The sequence below is a fragment of the Pseudorca crassidens genome, chromosome 15 (assembly GCF_039906515.1).
Source record: "Pseudorca crassidens isolate mPseCra1 chromosome 15, mPseCra1.hap1, whole genome shotgun sequence".
NCBI classification, from domain to species: domain Eukaryota; kingdom Metazoa; phylum Chordata; class Mammalia; order Artiodactyla; family Delphinidae; genus Pseudorca; species Pseudorca crassidens.
The window spans coordinates 64,910,312-64,933,520 of record NC_090310.1 but is presented as its reverse complement, the minus strand read 5'-3'; the positions used below and the strand labels follow the sequence as shown (position 1 = coordinate 64,933,520).

The 23,209-nt window shown below is 34.4% G+C and overlaps 1 protein-coding gene across 3 annotated transcripts in view; it reads right to left on the bottom strand.

Moving 5' to 3' along the window:
• Positions 1–738: 738 nt before the first annotated feature.
• The window catches only part of ITCH (itchy E3 ubiquitin protein ligase), a 118,535-nt gene continuing 96,064 nt past the window's right edge, over positions 739–23,209 (bottom strand). For all 3 annotated transcript variants that reach the window (XM_067707870.1, XM_067707869.1, XM_067707871.1), the window contains 11 exons: positions 21,649–21,721; positions 20,725–20,796; positions 18,137–18,225; positions 16,235–16,394; positions 15,796–15,929; positions 15,350–15,490; positions 11,995–12,115; positions 11,457–11,561; positions 9,444–9,540; positions 5,510–5,582; positions 739–3,397 (listed from right to left, as the gene is read on the bottom strand). In XM_067707870.1, the coding sequence (XP_067563971.1) occupies positions 3,298–3,397; positions 5,510–5,582; positions 9,444–9,540; positions 11,457–11,561; positions 11,995–12,115; positions 15,350–15,490; positions 15,796–15,929; positions 16,235–16,394; positions 18,137–18,225; positions 20,725–20,796; positions 21,649–21,721 (1,165 nt within the window). In that variant the 3' untranslated portion in view covers positions 739–3,297. The remainder of the gene's footprint in view (positions 3,398–5,509; positions 5,583–9,443; positions 9,541–11,456; positions 11,562–11,994; positions 12,116–15,349; positions 15,491–15,795; positions 15,930–16,234; positions 16,395–18,136; positions 18,226–20,724; positions 20,797–21,648; positions 21,722–23,209) is intronic.

The window sequence follows — 23,209 nt, the reverse complement described above, 5'->3', positions numbered from 1 at the left end:
AATGCAAGTGAGGCAGCCCCCTGCAGGACCTTTATAAGAGCACTTCACTCCTTGTGGTATTTGTAAAGTTACCTGAGTGTTTGAAATTACAGTTCATGAAAACAAAGGAACTCCAATACAGTAATATACAATCCAGTGCTGCCATTCCATTTTTGGTTAATGAAAGCATAGCATATATACAAATAATTTTGTAAATAACTCTAAAAGAAAAACAAAAAAATGAGGGGGGCTGGAGATGCCAATAATATTAAATAGAAGTAGTTAACCTAAAGGAGTTTAAAAGGATGGAGTTACATCCAAAACAAGGAGGGATATAAAAATAGAGAAATCTAATTCCATGAGTCATCCCTAATAACATTTCAGATTATTAACCAGGTAAATAAAAAGTAGCAGAGAGAGTTTGACTGAAATAGTTCATTTAGGATGAGACCTCTTTGGGCAGGTGAGTCATGTTTCACTAAAATTTCAGATGAATTGACATTGGTATGTCAATCTCCTGATGAAAAACTAGTACCTGAATTTTAAATAGAATTATTGTAAGTCTTATGAAATTACATTCTTCTGCACTCTGATATAAGATCATAAAAGACAGAGCAGTAATTCATTATTATGAGCTGCTGGACCAGTTTTAAATCACTCTATTTGATGAAACAAGTGAGGTCCTTCCCTCCAGACCCAGATTATGTGAAATGCTGCATTCCCCAGCCTCCCAAAAGAGCAGAAGAATAAGGCAATTGCTCATTTTACTTTGTTTTTATTTCAACATAACATGCAGTAAAAAAATTAACAGTATTTATTAGCATTTACAATGCTTACAAAGAAAAATGGACTCTAAAAGCAATTTAGTTCAGATTTAAGAAATCGCTCTAATTAAACACTTACAATAAATCTATTTCCAAATGATCAATTTGGACCAAAATTTAAGATAGTATTTGGTAGATATTTATGTCTGCTGTCTATTTGCAGTATTTTTATATAACCTCTGATTCTTGGGATATCCAGCCCCCATTTTCCTAACACAGCAGGGAAAGACATATACATGTGGCCATTTAAATTAAAGGAAGAAATGGAGTAAGGGAGATCCCAGGCTGCAAAAATATATACAAGCATTTACCTTTTCCAGAACTAAACGTTTCTTCCATAAAAATATTAAATAGCCAAGCCCTATAGAACTAGGGCCAGGACTACTTCAAATATAACTATTCTGTATTTTAAAAATATAGGGCAGAAAGCCTTTTGGATGATATTTATACATTTTTGAACAATATTTCTAGGTCCCTAAATGAATCATCAAGCATTATGTAGAACAAAAAAAGTCTACTTTCTTACATTATCTCTTAATTTAATCTCATAAATCTCTAGTAAATATTGTAGGTAACTACATTTCAATGTGAGCATTCACCTCAATAGGAAGTCTTTATAGAAGGCTTAATCTCCATAGCCATATATTACCAAAATTCAGACTTATGTAACGAATGGGTAGTTGGCAGACATTCGCTCTGTAAGACAAAGCAAGAGTTTTTTGCCCCCTACCAACAAAAAGGCAGAGTCACTACTTTGAAAACAACTAGGGCTTAGAGACTGTACTACATTTCCTAGAGTAAGTAGAATAAAATAAAAATAAAGATAGGATTGGGGGGAGCCCCATCTCTCCCTTTACACTAACAATTTCTGGATGAGGCAACCCTTTCACTCACTTAAGTATGCTTTATGATGGCAGTGTTTTAGAGTACAGATACACAAGTTGCAAAGTGTTTTTGTTGTTTTTCCAAGATGTAAAAGGAAGAGTAGTTACGGACAAAAACCCCCATTTTCTTTCCATATACGAGAGGGGTTTGCTATTCTCTGCTGATTTTTGGCTCAATGCTATTTGTTCATGCTATGGTACTGAAACCTGCCAAAGTCCCTATCTCATGAGTTATGAGGCTGTCCTCAGGGTTCAGCTATGATAGGCACTCAGCTGGCTTCGGCTTCCTCCCACTGTCCATAAAGTCAAACCTCTGACAGCTGTCATCCTGACAGAGTCTAAGCAGGCTAAGTTAAAAAAGTTCCCACAGAGAAGGTCAAAGTGCATTCATTAATCAGTTACTAACAGAGCAATCTAACAGTCATGGGGAAAACCTGTTAAAATTTTTAGAGGTGAACAGAATATCCAGATCAGGACAAGGGAAAGAATGGAAATAACTACTCTAACAGGTGTCAGAGAAATTATCAACTTAAAAAGTTTTAATTCACATACAGAATACATTTCTGTGGTTACTAGAAATGTACTGTGAATAAATGTATTACTCCCTTCTTTTTAGCCAGTACCACAGCTCTCCCTCCCTAATGAAAATGTAATTTTACAGGATGTTTCATTGACCTCTACTTGGATTAGAAAGCACTCTAGTTATAACTTGAACTCCTTAGCAATAATTAAACGTAACTGAAGTTGCTGGATTATGATAAAATTATAAAGATGCAATTAATATACAGGAACATATAAAAATTGTTGATGGCCTTCAAATAATTCAGCTAAATTAATTCCAATTCTAGGTTAACTTTTATACAGACAGTGAAGGAAGCACAGTGTTAATATTGTTTGTGAAGTTTAGTATTTGCAAGGCAATTACAACGAACTTCCAAATGAAGAGAGTTATGCAGTCATTTGCAGGCTGGGACCAACTTCTCTCTGAATTCAAATTAACAAAACTACTTTGTAGAGAGATACAAGAGTCTCACATCTCTCCTTTCTAGAGATAACATCAAAATGATGCATGGATTTCATGCTCCGGAAAGGAAAAACAACAGTCAGGCCAGGCTGAAATAAGAGGGAGAGCACAAGCCAGAAGTTTGCTCACATCCCCAGAAGCTGGGCTATTTTAAACAAATACCTCTTACCATGAGGCTTAACAGGAAGATCTTACATATTTTAGTTACCAAGGGACTTCCCTGCATATTTTCAGAATCTCTAAAAGAAAAAACCCTACTCCCAAATGAGACTTCTGATACACATATACAAAATTTTTGTTAAGGAAACAATCTAGTGGAATAAGACAAGGCAGATTTCATTTTTATGTTAATTCCATGTTAAGTACGGTTTTGACTAGTCATTTGCAGATCTGAGTTCTGGAACATTGAGAAGAAATCCAGAATCACTGGGAGATAAGTCTCAACGATAACATTAATTTACTTACACTCAAGGTAACTCTCTAAACAGTCACAGTCCAATTTTACAAGATGTGCAATAGGCAAAGAAGGAAAAGGACAAACATTGCAAATAAGTTCTTGTCCTTTGGCGGTGCAAGCTCTCAGAAGTCACTCTTGTCCAAATCCTTCTGTTTCTTCAATAGCAAATAACAGCTTTTCCTTCAGTTGCTCATAGCTCTTGTAGGGTGGCAGGTCCAGGCGGTTAAAACTAAAAGTAAGAATTGTTAGCTTGAGAAAAGGAAATATACTAAGAATCATATGGGCAGTGTAACAATGGTTTTAAAGCCAGGCAAAATTAGGTTCAAATCCCAGCTCTGTCACTGGGCCCCTGAGCACGTGTTTTTTACTTTTCTGAGTCTCGGTTTTTTCTTTGGTAAAATGGGAACAACAATATTTATCTCTCGGGATAGAGTGAAGAATAAACAAGCATATATATAGCACAGTACTGGCGCTCAGCAGGTACTCAGTAAAATGTTACTCCTCTCAAGCTTTCCCATCCACCCTAATCTATATGTGGTCAGCAAACTTTTGCTGTAAAGGGCTAGACAGTAAATACTTCAGGCTTTGTGAGTCATAGGTCTCTTATCAAAAGATTTTAAGTATATCCCATTAAGAATAAAAAAGTTTTCGGCTCTAATATCTAATATGTTGGTCTGACTGAATTTCTCTGTCCTATTCTTAGCTGTGAGTTTTTAAAGGCATCTTCTAATTTTGGGCCATATTAAGAACACCTTCACAAGGTAACAGGTAGTGAATCTGCCCTAAAGCCTTGGTCCTCTGCTATATTTTTAGGATAAGGTGCAGGTAGATGTTTGGCAACAGAAGAAATAATGCTATCCACAAAGGGAAAATAAATTTACGGTTATGGAAATGAACAAATGGAAACATGGAACTTGAAAAAGTAATGAGGCTGGTTTTCATGTGTGACTGAGATAAGCTATTCACAATAATGTAATGGCACAATCTGTTCCAAGTTTAAAAAAAGAGAGAAAAGATCAAATCAAAATATATGTGTACAAGATGAATGTAAAAAAATCAATTGTATTTCGATATACTAGCAATGAATAATCTGAAATGAAATTAAGAGAACAATTCCATTTATAGTAGCTTCAAAAAGAATAAATACTTAGGAATAAATTTATCAGAAGAAATGCAGGGCTTGTGTAATGAAAACCATGAAACATTGTTGAAATAAGTTAAACACCTAAACAAATGGAAAGACACCTGATATTCATGGATCAGAAGACTTAATACTGTTAAGATGACCTTACTCCCCCAAAATGATCAAAGCAATTCACATCAAAATCCCAGCTGACCTCTTTGCAGAAATGGACAAGCTGATCTTATAATTCATATGGAAATCCAAAGAACCCAGAAGAGCAGAAACAATCTTGAAAAAGTTGGAGAATGCATACTTAACTTCAAAACTCACTGAAAAGCTGCAGTAATCAAGGCAATGTTACTGCCATTAAGGACAGACATATAGATCAATGGAATAGAATTGAGAATCCAGAAATAAACCCATGTATTTACAGTCAATTGATTTTCAACAAACATGCCAAGCTGTTATTTTTAAAAAGCCACATGTATGAAAATACAAAGGAGCAAACAATAAAACAAATAAAAAGGGTAGATAGGGAAAATAAACAAATATCCAGCAAGGTATATATATGACCACTGAAATGTCCCACAAAATAAAGTTCAACTATTGTTGACATTACGTTGAATTCCAATATATTGTATTTAAGATTAGGGTTTGTTTTTAGTTTTGTACATTTTTGGAAATGTGGTTAAACTACATTTATAATAAGAAAATAGTATTTCTGTCACCATGTTAGAGTAGCTCTCCCTACAGCTATCTAGACTTGATTTCTTCCTCTGCCTACAGAGAAAAGTTAAGTTTTCTAAATATCACATTTCAAAAAAAAAAAATTCGGGGTGGGGGGAGGGATTGACTGTTCATGGCAACAGGGATTGTTTTGGGATGAAGGAAATACTCTAAAACTAGATTATAGTGATGGTTACTTTTCTGAAAATCTACTAAATATCACTGAATTAAAATGGGTAAGTTTTTTGTTACATAAATTATGTCTCACTAAAGCTATTAAAAATAATTCAATACCATGGGGAAAGTATTTCATTTCTAACACGTTTTAGTATATACAGGATAAATGGGAAAAAGCTATTTTCTACACTCTTTTTTCTTTTTAATTTTTCTTTTATTTTGAAGTATAGCTGATTAACAATGTTGTGTTAGTTTGAGGTGTACAGCAAAGTGATTCAGTTATACACATAACTGAATCTTTCTGATTTTACTTACCAGGTATGACTTCTAGGCAACCAATTTTCTTTCCCAACTTTTTCAATGCAGAATTTCTGTGGCCCATTGCTCCCTAAAAGTGAAATCATCAACAGTTTGATAGTGCAATGGTTCTCAAATTGTTATCACCAATCCAGCTGCATCAGCATCACCAGGGAACTTGTTAAGAATCACAAATCCATAGGCCCTAACCCAAGCCTACTGAATTGAATTAAAAACTCTGGGGGTGAGGCTCAGCAACAGTGTTTTAACAAGCTTCCAGGCAATTCTGATTGAGAGCTAGAGTTTGAGAACCACATTGTTAATGTATGCCCAAGAGGAGAAAATGCACTTTTATCTAGTATTCCTTAGCCAGAAAAACAGAATGCTATAATTAACAATACCTCACATAAGAGAACACATAAAAAGCTTAATTTTAGTTTTAAACACAATGGGGAAACTACAGCTCACTGTCTTACAAAACTTGATTTAAACAGAAAATTGTTAAAACTTTAGAAAATGTAAACAACCTAGTGAATTCAATATTAACAATGCTTGTGCTTATAGGTCCTATAGGGCAGACCCTTACACACCTAACACCCCATTCTTGCCTCTCATTTACCTTGTGTTGGAGTCAGCTGTTAATGGTTATCTTTAAGCACTGGTTTTCTAAAAAGGTCACTACTGCTCCCTAAAAAGCATTTACTGGTGGTCATAAGGACTGGTATACTACTGGACTTTTAAATAAGAAGGGGCCAGGCACACTTATTGTTCTGCCATATGTAAGATAGTCATACCCAAAGAACTTTCTCATGTTCCACCTGACTAAACCCAGTACAAATATAAAGTGGTAGTACTTTTGTATCTAATCACATTGAAGTGTTTTCACAAGTAGTTATGCGAAAAGCCCAGTAACATAGGATATGGTCATTATGAAAAAGGATAGTTAAAATGATTAAATAATTAAGCATGAAATTATTAAATGGTTTATGTACTGGCACATTCTCTCAATATATTACAGCATTTCTAACCACACAGATGGAAAGTTTCGTTTAATAGTGCTAATTAGTATGTAACAGTAGAGTCTGGATTGCTTTTAATAGACTTAGAATCAAATATTAACATAGCAGAGAGGGACTTTCCTGGTGGTGCAGTGGTTAAGAATCCGCCTGCCAATGCAGGGGAGATGGATTCGAGCCCTGGTCCGGGAAGATACCACATGCCGTGGAGCAACTAAGCCCTGCACCACAACTACTGAGCCTGGGCTCTAGAGCCCGCAAAGTACAACTACTTGGCCCACGTGCCACAACTACTGAAGCCCATGTGCCTAGATCTAGGGCCTGTGCTCCACAAGAGAAGCCACTGCAATGAGAAGCCCATGCACCTCAACGAAGAGTAGCCCCTGCTCACTGCAACTACAGAAAGCCTGCACACAGCAAGGAAGACCCAACGCAGACAAAAATAAAAATTTTTTAAATAAAATAGCAGAGAAATATGAAATGAAGGATTTTAGTGAATTTCATTGATAAAGGCTATTTTACAAATATGTCATATTATCAATACTATTACCCTGGATGCTTTCTAAAGTTTTATGGAATTGTAAGACATCATGTTGTAAACATTATATAATGAAGTTAATTTCAGGTTGCCTGTTGTTTTCAATCTTACTCTGACACTGTCCCTAAACGAAACAACTTCCAAATAGACTCTTGCACCTTTTTTCCTATTTTTCAGCCTATTTCAACTTTAAAAAGGTCTCTGAGGCTTTTGTACATATCAGAGCCTTGGCCTATACTGGAATTTCGTGATTAGACACTACACTTTAAAATAAGATCTACCTCATTTTTCTCTACTTTGATCAGCTATAATTTATTCTAGCAGGTATATTATCCTTAATTCACTTAGATTATTTCCCTCTTTTTCTTATATTTATTTGTCTATTTATTATTTCTTACCTTTTCTATCTGTTCTTTCATATTCCAGTGATTCTTATACAGAAGGGCTTCTGACCTCTTAAGCCCAAATCTTTTCTTCTAAATAGGAACAACATTTTGTGTCTTCTAATAGAGTTTTTCCCAAACATACATGTATTGAAATAAATATTATTTCTTTATAAATAATTTTTTAAAACTTTCTTCTTTATATTACAGTTAGTGTTATGTATCTGTATTTTTTGGAGATTGTAGATACGTTATTTCACATCTACCAACTTCATTCCGTGAGGATATTATAAATATGTTAAAAAAAATGGGATATTAGATCTGATAAGGTCAAGAACCACCAGATTAAATTGTTATATACATCACTCTTACAATTTTCTTTTCCTACATTGGGTGGATGAAAGGTTAAACCAATGTCCTCTAAAATTTGATGAACCACAATCTCACTGTCTGTCTTCCACAGGTATCCTTTTGTGTTGCTTTAGACTGCTCCATCCAACCCCAAATATTATTCCCAAGAGAAGACCTAGTTCTTGTTTTTTTAATAATCAGACTTCCAGTTTATACTGAGAAGCTTGTACCAGTTTTTTCTTCATTTTGGTCACTATTCCTTACCTCTCCAACCGCCAACATGGTTTCTTTTTCAAACTACAGAGCATTCTCAAAGGACTTACAAATTATCCTTTTTGAGACTTCTTTCTCTGTAGCACTAGATAAAAACTTCCCTTCTATATTGCTTCGGAGAGACTAAAATATTTATTCTCTGGCCTCTCCTTTAAGTCTGTCTCTAGGCTAGTTATGTCTCACCCCTAAATGTTTCTAAGCATCAGCTCTCTACTCTTCTCTGTATTCTATTTCTGCATAAGCCCATCCATTCTCACAGCTTCAAATGTCACTGCTTCATTGCTCTTATGAGTCTACTTTCTCTCTCTACTGTTACCTCTAAACTCGTGCTTTAACAACACCTGTAAAACTGTCCCCTCACTGAGATTTTCTACTTGGCTGCCTGACAGTCACCTTAAACTCAGCAGATTCTTTACACTTCACAACTTCTCCATGTTTCATAACATGGTAAACATTCTTCCTTTATATTTCGTTTTCTAATCAAGTCCTATTTCTACCTTTGGAACTTCTCTAGCATTTCTCTCTTCTTTTCCATCCCTATTTTATCTCCTAAGATCAGGTTCTTATCATTGCTCTAATCATTCTTCCTATTTCCAGCTTTCATCTGCATGCTATACCTTACTATCAAATCTTCCTAAAAGGCAGCTTCAGCAAGTTCACCTGTCTTCAACAAGTTCCCATAGCTTCCAAAACCCTAAGTAATGTCCAAATTCTTTTGGTCTGGCTTTTAAAGTCTTGAACTGGTTCCACACACTATATCCAGAACTGCCTCTTTAATTCTTTAATTCTGACTCTCTCTTCTCCAGCTGAAACAGACTTAGGGATCACAACTTCTATCCTCTTATGGTACTTGCATAGTGTTGGTGTTAAAGAAAGACTTGAATTTACTTATTTAGTCACAAAATAAATATTCTTAAGGTCATTCATTTCAAAATAACATACAATTTAATCAGTGACTATTATGTGACAGGCACTGTACTAGGCACTAGAAATAAAAAGATGAAGATATGGATCTATATCTCAAGGAGCTCCAGGTATAACAGGGAAGAGTGGTAAACAAGTCATTAAAATATAATACAAACAATAGTAGTGTCTCTCATAGGAGACACTGAAATGTTTGCCATATGACTGAATGAGGAAACATCTACATATATAGAAGACCATTATCCTACCATTAAAAGACCATTAAAATGTGGGGTCTAGCCTAAGAGTTAAAAACTTCTAGAGGTAAGGATTACAAAGTGATTTAAAAGCTGATACAAATCCAGGTTAACTGTGTCTAGTTAAGAAAATATACTTGTCTTTGTTATTTGATACACTGTATACACATTAATATAACAGCAGTGTGATAAACAATTTTCTGTATAGGAAAAGTGATCCTGTTGACATACCCATGAGGTCAGCAAATCCGCCAACTGGCAATCGGCAGGTTCCAGTAACAAACTGCAAAAGTCTCATTCTCTTCTCATTATCGATTTCTTTAACAAACTGTTAAAAGCACATTTAAAGAGATACATAGGTCATATGTGACGTTCAGAATACTAAACAAGAAAGAAAAAAATCATTTCAAATCTTAACCAAACTCCCAGTGTCAGATGCACTGGAAAATGACTGAATCCACCACTGTGGATGGTAGAGCTTCTCCATGTTTGTCAAAAGCCCTACCAACCTTCCCCTATACCAATCCTAGTACCACATCCTTATAGGGAAACAGAAAAAGAAGAGTGCCCTGGGCCCAAGAGCTCCTTACTCATGCAGTCTCAAGATCAGCTCTTCTAGGGCACCCTTCCTTTTCCCTCTAGATCTGCCTGTCCTATAGAAATTCATGTGGTTACGAAGGACAAAGAGATTGAGTCAGAACAGACTTTTTGGTTTTATGAACAAACGAAATCAAGCTCACAAATTCTGACCAAGATATATCCCAGTAATGTTCTTCTCTCAGTGTTCTTTATGTTTTGGTGTAGCTATGTGTTGCCAGAATTATGTGGCTTTTAACTCCTACAATTCTGACTCAAAACATTAAGTGTCTAGAGAATTCTTTCTAGCCTGTAGCACAAGAATTTTGTCTCAGCCAAATGAATTTTTGGAAAGAATTTTTATCCTACTGTACTAATTGTATTTGTTACAGAAGCCCAGTCACCTCAGCTTCTTATTAATTTCTTTACATAAATTTCTTTACATAATTAGAAGGCATTAAAAAAATTTTTTACTGTGGTTAAATATACATTAACATAAAAATTTACCATTTTAAGTGTACAATTCAATGGCATTAAGTACATTCACACTGTTGTGTAACCATCACCACTATTTACAGAACTTTTTTATTATATCAAACAAAAACTCATTTCATTAAACTTATCTCCTTGCTTCTGCCTCCCTTCTCCCCAGTCCCTGGTAGCCTTTATTCTACTTTCTGTCTCTACAAATTTGCTTATTCTAGATACCTCATATAAGTGGAATCATACAATATTTGTCCTTTTGTGCCTGGCTGATATCACTTAGTATAATATCCTTAAGGTTCATCCATGTTGTATCCTATGTCAGAATTCCCTTTCTTCTTAAGGTTGGACAATATTCCACTGTATATATATATATATACACACACACACCACATTTGGTTTATCCAATCATCTCTTGATAGACATTTTAGATTGCTTCCACCTTTTGGCTAATGTGAATAATGCTGATATGAACATAGTTATACAAGTTTCTGTTTGAGTCCCTGCTTTCAATTCTTTTGGGTATACCTAGGAGTAGAATTGCTAGACCATATTAATTCTATGTTTAACGTTTTGAGGAACCACCAAACTGTTTTCCACAGTGGTGTACCATTTTATATTGCCAGCAGCAACGCAAGAGAGTTCCAATTTCTCCACATCCGTACCAAGGATGATTATTTCTTTTTTTTTTTTTATAATAGCCACCTTTTAATGGGTATATGTCTCACTGTGGTTTTGATTTGCACTTCTCTAATGATTAGTGATGCTGAGCAACTTTTCATGTGCTTATAGCAGAAATTTTGTGAAGAGACACCATTATGATTCCAAACCAAGGCTCTCCCTTAAGTTACACCTTCTAAACATTAAATAATTCTTAATGAGCTATGAATGATGAAAACCATACTTCAGATAGTTCTACAAAATTCCAAAAGCATTTAGATCAAATGCAGGGGAATATTATTATCTGGGGTTGTCTTATACTCTGGGCAACGGTGCAAGGTGTGTGTTGCTTACCTGGCAATAGTGAAAGAATGCTGTTATAATCGGTATTCATTTATTGTAATGCATAGAATGGAATGAGGATCCTTAACATACTGGTACACTTTTTCTGTGACTCATTTCCATATGTGGTAAGCAATTTCTACAAAAATTACGGTATTCCAAAAGAAAGAAACTGAGACAAACCTGCCAAAACCACATGATTTGTTTGCTTGTCCTAGTGTAATGACGGTAGATGGCATGTCTTTGCCAGTCATTCAAATCAATCTCTTGCATTCCACATAAAAGAACCTTTAGGGATGAAAAAGACAAATGGTTTCTTTAGGTAACTGTACAACCTACATAAAAATGCTAGACATAGTTAAGACTAGTATTAAACAACTTTCAAAAATTTAATCAGGAGGCTTTGGCTTATAAACTGTGTATCAAGAATTTTATCTATATTATTTGTAAAAGCTGAGTTTCCATGATTGGTGTCATATATACACATATTCAGGTATATAAGTCACTCACTGGATAGAGGTTCTAATACTTTTCTTTTTTTGGTAACACTTTATATATTTGGATAAATTATGGACTTCTTTTAACCTCTGGGGATGCTTCAGAAACATACTGCCAGAATGAAAAATACTTTTGCCATTGGAAAGATGGTAAAGTGAGTTGAAAACAGGCACCTGAAGGCATTATTTACCAGCATGCTGCAGAGGAAAGAACAACTCATTACCTCTAATTCCTTTGCATCAAAGTACTGCAAATACTGCTGGGGAAGAATTTCATTAAAGCCCTCAAAGAAAGCTTGTGTCTGTTCTTCAACACCACGAGACAACCTCCATTCAGCTACCATTCTGGTAAATAAATATAAAAAAAAACTATGAGGAAGTTTAGATTTTACCTTTAAATTCTGAGTGTAAAAATAATTTTTAAAAACTTTATTATGAAAAGTGTCAAATATATATATAAGTAAAATAAATGAACCCTATGTACAGACCTCTCAGCTTCAATACCAATCTTATTTCATTATGCCCCTATCCACCCTAGATAGCATATAATTTCATTTTAAACAAACATTTCAGTATATATTTCTATAAGATGAGGTCTCGTTTAATTTTATTTTAATTTGCATAATTTATTATGCAAAATCTCTGTAACTCAAGGTTAGTTCATCATTAACTAAGGTCTTAACCTCAAATATGCGCAATGCTATGCTCAATGCTGGGGGAGATTCAGGAGTATAAGCTATTCCTTTCTTGAAGCAGCTTAAAGTCTTTTTCTTTTTTTTTTTACATCTTTATTGGAGTATAATTGCTTTACAATGTTGTGTTAGTTTCTGCTGTACAACTAAGTGAATCAGCTATATGTATGCATATATCCCCATATTCCCTACCTTTTAAGCCTCCCTCCCACCCTCCACCCTCAGTATCCCACCCCTCTAGGTCATCACAGAGCATCTAGCTGATCTCCCTGTGCTATGCAGCAGCTTCCCACTAGCCATCCATTTTAAGTTTGGCAGTGTATATATGTCACTGCTACTCTCTCACTTCGTCCCAGCTTCCCCTTCCCCCACTGTGTCCTCAAGTCCATTCTCTACGTCTGCGTCTTTATTTTTTTATGTTTTTTAAAAACATAACTACAATTCTATCATCACACCAAAAAAGTGAGCAATAATTCCTTTATATCAAATATTCAGTGCTCAAATTCTACTGACTGACTCAAATTTTTGGACATATTGATTGAATCAGATTAGATTTTCTTCTAATCTTCATCTACATAGATACATATTAACAAAGTTAAAATCACATCAAATACAAACTTTGTTTTATTACAGAATATTTTTAACAATTTTAACAAGCAAACAAACATGTATTTTAGGCATTTGATTACTTCATGACAATTTCAGACAACCAAAGTCCTAAAGTTTATTAAAACTCTGAAATTTTGGAAAATGGCAGTGTAGGTTGTATTGGACTAATCTTCCGGGTGATTATAATGATAAACACTGGGCAAATTACAGAAAACAAATGTCTGAAGGCATCAGAGAGAAACCAAAGGCAGGCAGAAACTGGTGGGGACAAGATTCTTGAAGGAAGCTGGCACACTGGAGCAGAGCCGCATTTACCAGGCTTTTCCTTTGAGGGCACTTCCCAGTTTACAAAGAGCACAGGGAAATGAAACTCAAACTAAAAGCAACAGTATTATTGGGCTGAGGAGACATGAGGTTGGGAGCTTAAAGCTGCCAAAGCAGCTACAGAAAAACCCCTAGAAGAAAGAAGACAAAGAAAAGGAGCTCCCAAATCTGCACAGAAACACACTTCAACTCCTTAGCTCACTCCTAAATACACATGTCTAGGACGATGAAACTCCAAGGAACCCTGTGCAATGAACAAATGGAAAGCCAAAGATCCAACCAGAAATTTCAGCAGCCACCTAGGGCTGTAGAGACAGAATTTAAGCTTAATTCTCACAAGGTAATGGTAAAACACCTTGGGCTTTCCATTGTAAGGACTATGAACCATGTTCTAGGAATAAACATTATGTTTTAGGATTAAAAGCAAAATGGAAGTAGACTAGCTCTAGCAAGCTTCCACACAATCAATGTGATCTGTCCTTAATTTAACTGCCTGTCAAAACAAAACTCAATATTTTTCAAAGGGGGGAAAAAAAAGAACTCAGAGTCTCTACCATGTATCATCCACAATAAAAAATGACTACCTAGGCAAAGAAGCAGGAAAATGTGACCCATAAGAGAAAAAAAATCCATAGAATAAGGCCAACTGATAGCCCAATGCTGAAGTTAGTAAATACTTTCTAAAAGCTATTAAAAATGTATTAAATAATTTACAGGACAAGATGGACAAAATATATGAAGAGATAAAGATTCTCAACACAGAAACTCTTGAAAGAAGCAAATGGAAATGAAAGAATATCTGAATATCTGAAATGAAAATTTAATTGGATGAACTTAAAAGCAGTGAATTCAAACGCAGATCAATCAAAATGGCCCAAACTGAAGCACAGAGAAAATGAAAAAAATATAAACAGCATCTGGGATGATATCAAAGGTTAAATATACATGTATCCGAAGTCTCTGAAGTATGAAAGAGGGAATGAAGCAAAAGGAACATCTACAGAGAAAAAGCACAAAAATTTTCCATAACTGCTGAAATGGCATCAATCAGGAGAACATAAAAGCGCATATATACGAGGCAAAATGCTAAAAAACCTTTAGAAAACCTTTTAAAAGCCACAGAGAAAAACATACATTTCATCCAGAAAACAACAGAAATAGTGGCTCACATCATCAAAAATAGAAGACAATAACGGAATGACATTATTGAAAGAAAGTGTTTAAAAAAAAAAGAGAAAAAAAAACCCCTATAAACCTAGAATTCTAAATCTAGTGAACATATCCTTCAAAACTGAAGATGACATACAGATGTTTTTGGATAAAAGCTGAGAGAATTTATTGCCAGCAGGCACACACTAACAGAAATGGTGAAGGAAGTTTTTAAGGCTGAGAAATGATCCCAGATGGAAAAAATGGATCTGCAGAAAGAAATGAAGAGAACCAGAAATAGTAACGTGAGTAAATATAAAAGACTATTATTCCCTAATTTCTTTTAAAATCTATTGATTGCTTAAAGCAAGAATATAGTATTATGGGGTTATAAACATAAGAAATAAAATAACAATAGCACAAATGGCTGAAATGAGATAAACAGAATTATACTATTATGAGCCTCTTATAATGTACAAGTAGTATATTAATTATAAATTATGTTACATATATTAATGTATTAGCATAATATTAATTAAAGGTGATAAGTTAAGGATGCATATATTCATTAGAGCAGTCACTAAACTTTAAAGAGGTATACAGCTAAGAAAAAACCAAAGATATATAAAAAGAAAACTAGAAATTATTAATACAAAAGAGGACAGGAAAGGAGGAACAAAAGAAATTGGGAAATAGAAGAAACAAGCAATTGCAACAAGCAATAATTGCAACAAGCAATTATCAACATACTATACAGTCCAACAGAAAGGCTAAAAACTATGTCAAAAGGAGCATTCTCTCTTACCTGATATATTCCTCTTTATTTTCTTCTGTTACAAGAATATTGCCACCATTGGGTTTCAAATCATGACTCTTGATTTCACCTAAAATTTCTTTATCGACGGAAAAATACATTTCCAAACCACATTCCTCAATATTGTTTTCTCTGCCCAAATGAAAGTTAACACTGTTACACTGATTCAGTCATGTAAGAGTTTTTTTTTTTAACTAAAGGACTATGTTCTTAAATAACTATTGTTAAACTGTAACATCGGAATTAACAACAAAACTGGAACATTATGCTCTAAAATCACATTTTTGCCTTGCCTAAGATATTTCTATAAAATTTATCATATTGAATAATGAGACAGGTTTAATGTAAACCGTTTAAATTCAGTAAACCAATTACACGCTTACAGTCTGAATACATTACCAACACAACAATGATAAATTAAAATGAAACAAACTTACTTAACCCAGATGAGAGAATTGTAAAATTCTGGATCAATAGATTCTAAATCCTTGAGACCAACTGGTTTGTTCAAGATACGCTTATAGAATGGCAAAGAAAAACCTGTGTCTATGAATTTCCCATGGAACAGAGCCTATGCAAGAAGAAAACAATACCATTAAAGATAATTTTATATTTTATAAGATATAAAAGATTTTATATATCTCATTGTATTTCAGAATGTTTTTGTTTTTTGAATGAAGAACTCATCTAACAAACAAAACAAACTCCCCTGTCATATGATCTATTATGGAATATTTCTGGGGAAAGGGCAGATATAACAAGCCCAATCTTAGACATATCTTAATGATGAGAAAATTTCAAATGAGAAAGTTAAAGAAACAATGCTTTAGTATTGCTAAATTAGCAAAGTAAACACAGTTCTCCACTTGCACTTACCATAGCAATAAACCTGCCAATAAAACGAAAATATTTCAGGTGATCTGGATTGATGTAAGAAGCGGGGTTTATCTGCAAGCAGTAATTATCCTTCCCTGCATATTCAAACAGGCAATACATTGGGTTCAACACCTCATGTGACAAAAGAAAGAACCATTCTCTGAAATCAAAAGAAAATTTAGGATGAAAAATCTTGTAAGTAACCATACCAATAAATCAAAGAGCAGTGTTATAAAGTTCTCAGGAATCTATACTCCCCTGATGGTGATATTTCTCTAGTCACTGCTTCTGTACAAACTGCCATCTATTGTACAGAGATATTTACACACTGCATATTTCAAAGAATCTAAGACATCACTGACTTTAAAGACAACATTATTTGATGAACCACTAACAAATTTTTTCCAATTGTAATACACATCTCAGTTTCAGAGATGTTAAAATATGAAAAATTTAGTCTTAGAATCAGTGAAATACTATACATAGGCAAGTTTAAAATTCACTGCTGACCCATGTGGTTAGAACAGCTGAAACAAGTCTAACATTATTCCATCCATTACAAAGCCCCTCAGTGATGCTCATTAAGTTCCACTGCTCTCTAAATCTTAGATAAATACGAAAAACCTTCCAATTTCACAGAGGCAATAAAGCACTTAATTCAAGCTACTCATTCATTAGGAAAATACTGAGAAGCTCTAATTCAAATGCTGTGAAAATACCAACCAACACTAACGTAAGATTATAGTTATTAACTACATAACATGGGTGAAGGTCTGGAAGAACAGTAGGCAGAGTGAATCTGGGGCAATATATGTGGTATCAGCTCGTGCCTGAGATTTCCTTTCTTGTTGATTTATGGCCTCTGGTAGTAATCCTGCTTATACTTTAATACTGCTAGTTAATTTTCTAGTTAAGAAGGAATGATTGCCCCCCTGAATTATCTTTACCTAATACAAAATTAAATGTTTCTATTCATATTTGTTATTTACCTGTGATTACTTCATACATTTGAAATGTGAGCTTTGAAACAAAACCTAAGTAAAAATCCCTCAAATGTAGCCACCAGTTAGTGACCCCACAAAGCCACAGGGTCTGAACTAGGATATTAATAAACAGTATTTCTACTCTTCACAATAATCCCAGAGAAGTAGATATGATCATTCTTATTTTACAGATGAAGATATTTGCCCCAAGCTATACTATTGAGTGCAGAAAAAGGATTCAAATCCAGTCTTGACTACAAAGTCCTTGGCTTTCCATACTGCCACCACTATGCAAATTTTTAACCTGCTATGATATACTGTTATGGAATAAGCAAAGCAATTTCCTGCTTGGGTCTATCTTCTAGGGGTTTGATTAGAAGCTCCAATATTAAGAAAGGAGAATTTATAATTTCAACTCCTATTTTATACAGCTTTCTATATTTTCAAAACATATATTAATCTCAGTTGGGAACTGAATGACTATTATCTCTATCAGGAATCTGTGATGGAGAAAGTGACCTGAACACTATAGGGCCTTGTATGTTCTGTGGAACAGATATGAGGTGGTGGACTGAGCACTGGCTTCTGGTTTGATGATGTAAAGCTTGCATCCAGGCTCTATAACTTAGTTATATGTCTTTGGTGAGTCCCTAAACCTCATTATTACCTGCAAAATTCTCTCACAGAGTTATCCTGAGGATTAAAGGAGTGATGTGGGTGAAATCAACTAGCAGTACCTTAGAAAGTGCTGAATTAATGTTTCTTGAAATTTTATAATTGCAACATTAATAAAGGTACAAAAATTTGCTACATTTCATTTTCCTGAAACAGAAAATTGAGAAAATAATACTTGCAAGCAAAGTGTAATGATACCTTTGGAGGAAAGGAACTAAGTTCTGAGTATTCATATTATCACTACCTTGCTACACCTCCATAATCTAAACCTTCTTCTCCTGGAAAAATCACCCACAAACGTCTTCGCAGATCTTGGGGACTGAAGCTCATTATCTACCAAAAAAAAAAAAAAAAAGAAAAAAGAAGAAGAAGTAAAAGAATCAGTAAAAGTAGAAACACCTTATACCACTTACTTCCAGGTTAGAAATCTCCTGCATTACAAGTAACTTAAATTCCCCATGACATAGAATGCTGTCTGTGGTTTGGTCAACACCACACATATAGAAAATACATTAAAGTTTCATAATGTTTTATAAATTATACATATCTATATTTCTGTATACTTTATACATATATAATTTTCTTTTAAATGATCCTACTACTGACAAAGTTCCTTCTTTCTCTCATTTGCTTAGAGCAGAGTAACTGTGACCATGAGCAGAGCTTAGGTCCTTTTTGGTTTGGGTAGGTTTGGGTTTGTTTTATAGCCAAAAGGTACACATAATAACTAATTGGCTAACTTGGAAATGAAAAACAGAGGCTGCAGAGAAAATATAGTTAATTTGAAAAAACCTGGAAACCTGGAAAAACTACTCAAATTTTGTATTCTACTACAGTGGTTAATAAGATCATCTTCATATTTGAAGGACAGTACCATTATTGAGCTACAATGAAGAGGTCATTTGGGTTCTTGTTTTTTAAAAGTATTTAATTACTTGCCCAAAATTGGGCCTGTAGAAGATTACAAACATTAATTACTCTTAGGAAAAAAAATGACAGGGCCTGGAGAGAATAAAGTCCGTACAATGATTCTATTTCATGAAAGGATAAGAATGAACAATCACATTTAAATATCCAGAGAGGCTCAGTAAGTGACCTGCTTATGCTAGGGCTCTCTCAGTTCCCATACTTTCATGAATTCATATCCCACTCAAACAAGAAAATGCCAGATGTAACAAAAAATTCAATGCTTATGACAAGTATTCCACAACACTACAGGCTAGAAATATAGCAATGCAAATGAGAAATGTTATAAGTTAAAATTATCCTTTCTGTTCATTTCTTGTTCCTTCTGGCTATTCCTTGTCCCTGTGGCTGCTCCCCAAACCGTAGGGCTGTCCCTGATCTCGCTTGCTGTCCCCCCAGAAAAAAATACCTTGAAATAATACCTTTTAACAAATGCCAGTATGAAGGAAAAAAAGAAATGTTTCTCCTGCAATTTCCCCCATAAGCAGTTGTGCTGTGTCAAGAAAAACACTTACTACCCCAAACAACTTTATCCAAATGCTATGAAGAAAATCTGATGCTAATTTTGCTATACGTCACTCTTCCAAAGCGATCAAAATTTTCTCTTTTTATTTCACATTTATTGGATGGATGTAGAGTTTAGGGTGACGAGTTTTAAAAACTGTTTTAGCATCATCTGGTCTGTCATTCTGCGAAAGTCTCTAGGTATCAATAGCTAAAGGGACATTTACTCATGTTCACATCTTTTCAGCACTGCTATTGGCAAGTTATGTTCCAAGAAACTGGCCCACCAGAGACTGACTACTCAGTGACTGCATACTGGTTACGAACATGAAAATAAGGAATAGGTAATCACGGGGTAGAGAATGGCCTTGGAGCCTTGCTTACATCAGATCAAGAGAAAGATTCATAATTCTCTAAGTGGCCTTAGTCAAGCTCTGCTCCTAAAAAAATATCTGCTCCTACTTAGCAGGATGCCAACTGGCATTTCCCTTCAATGTTAATAACTGAGGTTCCATTAGTAAAGAATATATATAATTGTTTCTGAAATTAAGTAGACAGCTATTGTCAACTATCTCAGACAATCTCTTTTTCCTTTACATTCGGTTTAGCACTTCTCAAAGCTGTAGCTACCAAAATTATCATAAGGGTTTGATAATAAAGAATCACAACCACATGTGGCCATAAAACAAGGACGAACTGGATGTTTGCATATTAAGACATTTTTTTCCACTGGTCATTTTAATATATCAAAATCACTTAATACTTAGCTGTAGTTGGTTGGTAAACAAAGTTGTAAAATAAAGGTAAGTAGTAAATTAACTCAGGTTCTGAGGACAGCTAAAACATTTGTTGACTACTCCTGAAAACATTATTTTTAGATATTGTCATCAATGACCAATTACATTTTTTACTACATAAAAAATTCTTTAAATTATAGGAGTAAATATGCTTATTATAAAAATGCAAGCAATACAGAAGTTTAAAAACAAAGTCTTCTCCTCTCTTTTTCTATCTGTATCCAGTATGTTCATACAGTACTTCCAGACTTTTGTCTACCAAAAGCCTATTTTTTTACTTAAATATCTATTTCACATCAAACACTGAGCTTAGAAATGGAAACCTGAAACAAATACTAAGTTACTCTGACACTTCAAAAGCACAGAACATACACATACACAAAACACACACACAAAGCTATCTGCATTTTCCGCAATTTTAAGTACTAAGGTAGCTGGCAATGAGATTAGACTTAAAAAATTCAAGGACTCCATCTCAAAAAGTTCCAAAGTGTTTGAACTGCTAGCACCAAAAGGTTTTGGGCTGGAAGCCAGGGGAAAAACCATTAAGTGGATGAAACAGTACCTGCTGAAAGGAATCCTCAAACAATGTTTTTCTTGTCACTGTAATCTTTATGTGCTGTGGCATGGCCAGTTGCTGAAATATAAGAATGTCTTAAGTCAACTCTCACCATTAAAATGGCCTATCAAAAAACCAAAAGGGTAAAATTTTACTTACTTTTTTGCTTACAGTAACAAGCAGACTATGAATATGAACTTTTATTTAATAATGTTAACCATGCATTTGTGAGTATTCATGCTAATTATAGATCATCTGATACATAAGAAACAGAAGAAAGCAAGATGTCGTATGCACAGTGATTACTTAATGAGTCAAACAAATCTTTACTTAAATTTTCTAAAAGCTAATTCAAATTCTTTTTGCTTGCACAGGCCCAGTACAAGAGTTTGAAGTTTAAAAATGTTCATCATAGTAACACTTTGACTAGTACATTAATTTTATTTAGACCTCATAAAGAAATCATTAATTCAGTAAACATTTATAATACATCAGAAATAATTGATCACATCTGTTAAACATACTCTGAATATAACCATATATATGTACTAATGTATCTATCAAAGTGATACATATGTACGGATCTATCAACGTCATTTATATCAAATGCTAGATATGAAAGGAGCTGGTTATAATTTACATATCAGAAATGTTTTAACTCATTTGTTTTAAGATTTCTTCAATCTGAAAATAATGAGTACTGGAATGAGTAGCAATGTTTCCTTATTCAAATGGTTTCAAATTTATTCTTCCGGACAAGAGAAGCCATAAATTATCTAAGGGATAAATCTATTTCTTTGACCTAAAAATAGGAGAAAAATTCCAATGCTTCCATTTTACCTCTTTTTCTACAGGTTAATTATTTTCACAATCACTGACTGTGTAAGCAACATAATAAAAGGAGTACAGAAATACAGTCCCAATACTAACCTGACACCAGAACCGGAAATACTGAACCTTTGCCTTGAAGTCCCGTACATAGGCTATCTGGGGTCCATTGTCTCTGAGGAAGAATGTTAATATGACATATATAGTTTCTTGTAAGATAAAATATTGAAGGAAAGCACAATACCACACTCCCTAAGAACTCAGTAGTCAAATACAAAAATGCCCTAGTACAGCATACTCCTAATACCATCTTTAAAATAAAAAAAAAAAGTCCCATGACTATTTTTAAGTAAGAAACAGAAATAAACTTTGATCTTTTTAAAGCCCCTGTTGTGAGATTCTCTCTTATATACAGCCAAATATAACAGGACTAGGTAAAGGAGGTTCTGTCTGAGAACGGTGTCTATTCCTGAATCCATTCTCTCCTTTGACCTTAACAGAGTCTTGAGATTTACTTGGGCAGACTACATTTCCCAGTTTTTCTCCTTTTTTCTCTCAAGTTTACTAGGGTTTACCAATATTATTAAATTTTTGAAGACCCAACTTGTAGCTTTGATTTTTCTGTTCTCTCATTTCCATTTCATTGATTTCTGCTTTTATGCATATTTTGTATTTAATTAACTTTTCTATTTCTAGCTTCTTAAGGTGGAAGCAGTGATCAATGATTTTACACCCTATTTTCTAATCTAGTCCTCTAAAGCAATTAAGTCTTCCTCCAAGACTACTTTTGTTAAATCCCACAAATTGTGATGTTTTGCTTTTATTATCATAAAGTAAAAAAAATTTCCTTATTTCTAGTGAGCCAGTTCTTTGAGCCATGGATTATTCAGTAGTGTGCTATTTAAGTCCCACTGGACTATTTTTTAATGATGGAGAGAAATATACTTCTGTTTCATACAAGCCTCTATTGTTTTGGGGTTTTCTGCTATATGTGCCCAAACTTAATTGTAACTAAGATTAATGATACAACAGTATCTGTTTGTAATTTATTACATATCTAATTTCATTAATACCTAATTGGCCTGAATTCCTAGTTTGTTTGAAACATGAAAGTTTAGTTTTATATTTTCTGCATATTAAAAAAAAGTAACGACGGGCTTCCCTGGTGGCACAGTGGTTGAGAGTCCGCCTGCCGATGCAGGGCACACTGGTTCGTGCCCCGGTCTGGGAAGATCCCGCATGCCGCGGAGCGGCTAGGCCCGTGAGCCATGACCGCTGAGCCTGCGCTCCGCAACGGGAGAGGCCACAACAGTGAGAGGCCCACGTACCACAAAAAAAAAAAAAGAAAAAAAAAAAAATAACGAGAGGTCAGCAATGTCCTGAAATTAAAGCCAGACAAAGGTGCTACATGAAAACAAAACTGCATTGTACAACTGAAACAATACTGTATGTCGAGTACAACTTAATTAAAATAAAAAAATTAAAAAGTATGTTTATAATGTGCTTAACAAAATTAAAAAGAGAAAAACTACAGACCAATCTCTCTTATGAACATAGATGCAAGAATCCTAAAAAAAAATACTAGTAAATTCAATTCAGGAGTATATTAAAAGGATTAACATTTTAATCCTTTTGACCAAGTGGAATTTATCTCTGGAATGCA